This window comes from Brassica oleracea, chromosome C2 (genome assembly GCF_000695525.1).
Source record: "Brassica oleracea var. oleracea cultivar TO1000 chromosome C2, BOL, whole genome shotgun sequence".
NCBI lineage: Eukaryota > Viridiplantae > Streptophyta > Magnoliopsida > Brassicales > Brassicaceae > Brassica > Brassica oleracea.
The window spans coordinates 43,821,103-43,827,091 of record NC_027749.1 but is presented as its reverse complement, the minus strand read 5'-3'; the positions used below and the strand labels follow the sequence as shown (position 1 = coordinate 43,827,091).

The 5,989-nt window shown below is 35.5% G+C and overlaps 1 protein-coding gene across 1 annotated transcript; it reads right to left on the bottom strand.

Moving 5' to 3' along the window:
* Positions 1-739: 739 nt before the first annotated feature.
* On the bottom strand, positions 740-3,175 carry LOC106325025 (probable transcription factor KAN3). The gene is made up of 4 exons (XM_013763045.1): positions 2,737-3,175; positions 1,817-2,359; positions 1,438-1,514; positions 740-1,349 (listed from the first exon to the last, which is right to left on the bottom strand). The coding sequence occupies exons 1-4, from the start codon at positions 2,933-2,935 to the stop codon at positions 903-905; spliced, it is 1,266 nt and encodes a 421-aa protein (XP_013618499.1). The 5' UTR covers positions 2,936-3,175; the 3' UTR covers positions 740-902.
* Between the last annotated feature and the right edge of the window lie 2,814 nt (positions 3,176-5,989).

Below are 5,989 nucleotides of genomic sequence, written 5' to 3'. Positions count from 1 at the left end.
GAAAATGGAGAAGACTAGATCTGGTCAAGGCACAGAAAATGGAGAAGACTAGATCTGGTCAAGGTACGAAAAATAGAGAAGACTAGCCAAGATGTCCAGGTTCATCCGAACCAGATGGATGCACAGGGTAAAGATAAGGACGCTTGCGGGATTGTCCGAATGGTCCGCCAGATGAGAAGGCATGTCCGTCTTCGGTTTCTTCACCACCCAAGTCAAGTCTGGCATGATCTCAAGTCTGGCATGATCTTTCTCAAGTCTGGCATGATCTTTCTCAAGTCTGGCATGATCTTTCTCAAGTCTGGCATGATCTTTCTCAAGTCTGGCATGATCTTTCTCAAGTCTGGCATGATCTTTCTCAAGTCTGGCATGATTCACGTCAAGTCTGGCATGATCTTTCTCAAGTCTGGCATGATCTTTCTCAAGTCTGGCATGATCCAAGTCAAGTCTGGTACGGTGAAAAACATGAACCTCGGTTGAAATGTTCAGAACTTCCCGAACTCCATGCTGAGCTGGTTCTATGTAATGATCCGTTGACTGCGGCACATCACACTTGTCCTTTACTAGATTTTGTCTTTTAAAATAATTTAAGTTAGTTTAATTAATTAGTTTTGTGTGGACAAACAAAAAAGTGTTCTCGATTTACTTTCATGGTTTAGATCCGGCCTTGTATTTGTATAAGTACAAAAAATGTCGTAATAGTTTTATAATTAAGTAACATTATTTTCAACAAGATTATTTATGAGAATTCATAATAACTTCGATATATAAAACACTCGCTGCTTCCGACAATTCATTTTCTACCGAGAACACATACCAGCAATATGAATTTAGTCACGTAGCCATCCGCAAACCCTAGCCCTAGATTCATTCCCTCTAATAAAATTAATCGTGAAGAAAAAAATTTAGAACTTGAGAGTTATTTCACTTCCATTAATATTGCTCTGATTGCCACTTTCTTCCCTAAGAGCAGCCAGTCCTTTTCTTTCGCCACCACCACTCTCTGGCGATTTCCCATCATCGGCGGCACTGTCCATTAACTGATGAGCTGAATCTGTGGACGCGGAGCCATCCGCGGATGAGCCGTTACACGTTTGAAAGTGATGGTGGTGGAGCTGTTGTGGTGGGGGACGAGCTGTGTAAAACTCTTGAGAGCAAAAGTGTGGTGGAGGCTGCGCCGCCGCGTTGCCTTGATGGTTTTGGACTTGGTGGTGGTAGAGAGTTGGAGTGCCGCCGTGTGCGGTGGTGTATTCTGGTGGGACCCATATGCCACCTAGGACCACTAAGTGTGGGCCTTGCCCATTTGATGTTTGTGGGCTTGGGCTTGGTCTTCTTGTGTGAAGCCGATACTTCTGTTTTTGAAAGTAATATAAAAGAATTAACTATGAGTTAAAGTTTTTTCAAAGTAAGCATATTGTGGTGGCTTGTCATGTAGGTTACCTGGAGATGACTTTTGACTTCATCGTTGGTCAAACCATCAACTTTCATAAGTTCCCTTATCTGTTTAGGTGTAGCCACTGCAATAAAAAACTCCGACTTAAACTTGTTAATTTATTTCAAACAATATGACTGCTAATTGGTATAGATGAACAACAGTAAAACCAAGGCAAATTTATCCATAATTTCATACTATATATTGTTCATAAAATATTAGAACAAAGTCCAAACCAGAATTTAGATTCAATTAGAACATTTGTTTGAGGAATCCCAAATGTTCTAGAAAAATAATAATTGTGACTAGTTGATGATTATGTGAGACTATCCATGGTAAACCAATATGAAACTGAAACATAAATTTAATAACTGTACTCATTTGTACCTTGTGAACCGCCTAGCATTTGAAGAGCTTGGACAAATCGCCGGTGCAAATCAGGCGACCAGCAACGCCGTGCCTTTCTATTACTTTGACTTGTTGTCGAAGAATTATTATTGTTGTTGTTATTGCTACCGTTGATTATGCTCTCACCATTACAGTCGTGGTCATTAGTATGTTCATTGGTTGGGGAGACTCTTTTGACCTCCGTAGATAAAGCTAATTCAGGCAAAGTTTTTTCCTTCGAGAATGGTAGAAAAGCCCCACCACCATTTCTTTGTTTCACATCAAAATGTCCGAGTTTTGGACTACTAGCAAGCTCGTCTTTGGGAGACTGATCTGTAGTTGGATCAATGTTTTTTGGTTTAGTTTCAGGTTGGCTCCAAAGCTGAGCAGTCGTCATCCAATTATTCCCTTTGTTGTTCTCCTTTTCGGGTTGGTTTCTTAAGGGTATGAACTCTTCAAGAACTGGTCTTGCGACGACACTTTGGTTGCTGTTATTACTATTTTCCCTATATGCTTCTAGCTGTTGTCTATAAACTTCCACAGCTGAAAAATGATATGAAAGTAATTTGAAACATTAGAGTTAAAGATGTAACTAACACGAACCTTATAACCTTTAAAATTACTTTAGTTAAATTTGTTGATTTCAGTGATGGGAGGGGTTAACAAATTTTGTAATTCAAAGAATTCAAAAGCAAGCTCTGATTTTTATGAGTTAAATTCCTAAATTAATGAATAAAGATCTTTTGAAAAGGTAAAAAGAAATTCAAAAACTCTTCTCGTTATATAACAAAATAATGATTTTATTCGTTAGGTTTCTGTTCTTGTTTTAAGTAATTTTTTATTTTGTGGCAAATGAAATATTTTGTATTCATATTATACAAAACTATATATGTGTACATGCTATATGTGAATATATGTACCATTGCTAAGGAGCTGCATGCAAAGGGGAAGCTCGCGTTTGAAAGCATCGATCTTGAGGCGTTCCTGTTCGAGCCGAGAAAGAAGATCTTCAAGCTTTTGTGTGGTTTGATCAGTCTGAAAATTATCTCCAAATGATTTCAAAAGCATAGAGTAGCTTTGTGGCTTGCAATCCAAGCTTAGTTCTGATGAGGAAGCCATATATCGGATCAATAAGCTCTCTATATGTGTGTGTATGTAAGGAAGATATATAATAATGTTTTTTGGCTATAAATAGATGATCAAGGAATCAAGAAGAATTTGTGGTCGCTTCAAGTTTCAGATGATGTGTATATTGCTGAATATTTCTTAAAAATATATTCAATGATTTTGAGGGTTTGTGAAAATTAGGGTTTGGAGAGAAAGAGAGACTGAAGAAGATAGATGAAAAGGGGAATAAAATGTTAGGTTGTGGACACAAGAAGGATCACGAGGAGGTTCCTGTCCTTTTTAGAGGGCTCAATTCAAAGGAGGGTGGGGGGTAGGGAATAAAGTGATCTGTCATCATACACAAACAACTATGATATATGTATCTGTATATAGTGAGAGAGACTTGAGTGTTCTAGAGAGAGAGAAGATACTCGCTGTTAGAAATCGTTTCTCTCATTCAATGAGTCAATGACTACGAATGCAGCTCTCATAAAGCCTAACTAAGACTTTTGATCTACCATGTACAGATTGTTTCTTACATGGTTTATTTGGAATATTTACTAGCTTTTTTTTTACTAAAATACTTTGGATATAAATTGAAGATTTGATTGATGAACAAATTTCATAGCCGCGCAGTAGGAATTGTCGTAGCGGTTACAAAACGATGCAGTTAGATATATATATATATATATATATATATATATATATATAGTCTAGCACTTCGTGGTCGAGTGGTAAGAAGACGGAATTGAGATGCCAACATGTTTTAGATTTTATGTACTTGTTCCGCAAAATTAAGTCGCAATGTTCCTGGACACCTACACGGATATAAACCTCTGTATATTGTCCATTTATATATTCGGAAAAAAATTTATTTGTGGATTATATTTCATTTTGAGGATTAGTCTAGGTTTCTCCGTATGGTTGGAATACCTTTGGATTAATAAAAAAAGATATAGTATTTTTAATAAAAATATGATCAAAAGAAATTGAAAAATGAAAACTTTGTGTACTTAGCCACAACAGCTCAATTGGTTGTTTTCAATTAAAATGGAAACAGTTTAGCTGTTATGGATAAGTGCTCATAGCTTACAAATAAAATTACTTTAATCTTTAGTCAAATCATTATATGAGCTTTGCAGTAGCTCAATAGCATATACTTAGCAAACAATTGATGGCTCAACTTAAATTATCAAACTACGACGACCACTTGATTTGTTATTTGTTATTTTTATCTTATTACATATATGCTTAATGTCTAATCACTTATTTTGTCAAGTCATTATATTTTAATTTAAAGTTAATTTATTAAATAAAGTGCCAGAGAGACTGTATTCATCTTAAAGGTCGTTCATTCAGTTTTTCCATTTGAATGAAAGAGAAAAGAGAGGCTAAAGAAGAAAAGAGTAGGATAAAAAGCAGCGGAGAACAAAAGGGAATATATGGAAACTTGTTATAAAGAACAAATGGGTAAGAAAAAGCTTTAAATATATTCCTCTTGTGTTGGTTCACCACTTCGCACTTCACATACTTTTGTGAATTCAGTTTATAGTTTTTTTTTTGGGTTTAAGTATGTTTCCTAGCTGTGCTATTTTTTTTTTTTTTTTTGTTAACTTGGGGATATTCCAGGCCCATAGAAAGGCCCAGACTAATCCCCAAGTGGAGGTACAGCCCACGGATAGACCTTTTCTCCGGGTATTCAAATGGGTCCTAAAGCATAGGCTCATATCCGTGTTGGGTGACCAGGATAATTGTGACTTAGTTTCGCGCAGCAGGTAGATCGAACCTGAAACGTGTTGGCGTCTCAGTCCCGTCTGCTACCGTTTTAAATAAAGGATTTAAGCTGTTCACATAAAAATAGGTTTGAGCCAAAGTTTTCTATTTTCTAATATTTTCCGAACATTTGTGAAAGAGAGATATATTTTAACCTATGTATGGACTCACCAGTTCACCACTGCCATTCATATATGAGAAATGATTCAATAGTATACGTTTTGGTACATTTGCGGTAATTTAGAATCGTTGCCAAAAAAAACACGAAATATTCTTCCACCTTATATGTGTTCAATTAAGAAAAAAAGAGAGTTCTTTTTGGTAATCAAGAGAGAGAGAGAGTTGAGATTCAAAAATATATCGAAGAAGCATATACGAGCTACACAACAAGATTTTTTATATTTACAGTCGCACGAGAGAAAGACAGAGAGACATACAGATAACGATTGATCAATTATTTTTTTCTAAATCGAATTTTTAAAAGTTGTATAATTGTTCTAAAATTTAGTGGATGCAAAAGAAAGAAAGAAAGGGAATATCTGATTTGATTGATTACCATAAACTAGGACACTAGGACAGATATTCACTTAAATAATATTGAAATAAGTTTTAGAGTCGCAGAATCTTCCAACCGGGATTTAGTGAAGTGACCAGGAAGGTAGAAAATTCTTGCGTATTGTTATAAGATAAGCATTAAATCTACTTCTTTACCAAACTCAAGCACTATAATCATCCACTTATTTACCAATTCAAACACTATTTTTCATATTTTATGTATTGTTGCTCACTATAAATGTCATCACTCATCTCACTCATTTGGACACCAAAAACAAGAACAAGAGTTTATAATCAAAGAACCATTACATCTTCTTCTTCTTCCTTATAATAAACTATCTCCCTTATACTAGTGTTATTTGCTTCATACATGTATCAAATTCTACTCTTAGTTAAATTTCTCGATACTATAAATTATAAGTTATTTCTTAACACGTTATCAGCACGATCGTTCTGCAATTAGGTAAAATTTATTGTATCGTATATACCCTGCTATAATGGTCGGTATACCGCATGTACTATTAATTATATTATGTTATAATGGCCGGAATACCGCCTATATATTATTTATTAATATTTTAATTAATTTATTGGTCGGCCGAGCCGCCTTATATTCTATTTATTGTTAACTGGACGGCCGAGCCACCTTTATTTTCTGTTTGTTGTTAACTGGTCGGCTGAGCCGCCTTATATTTTTTTTATTACTAATTGGTCGGCCGAGCCGCCGTATAATTTATT

What these genes read in the sequence shown, in the direction of transcription:
- LOC106325025 (XM_013763045.1), bottom strand. Translation starts at nt 2,935, where the DNA reads ATGGCTTCCTCATCAGAACTAAGCTTGGATTGCAAGCCACAAAGCTAC. An exon ending in AATGCTAGGCGGTTCACAAG is followed by an intron (nt 1,515 to 1,816) that starts GTACAAATGAGT and finishes TTTTTATTGCAG; the next exon opens with TGGCTACACCTAAACAGATA. An exon ending in AAGTCAAAAGTCATCTCCAG is followed by an intron (nt 1,350 to 1,437) that starts GTAACCTACATG and finishes TTTCAAAAACAG; the next exon opens with AAGTATCGGCTTCACACAAG.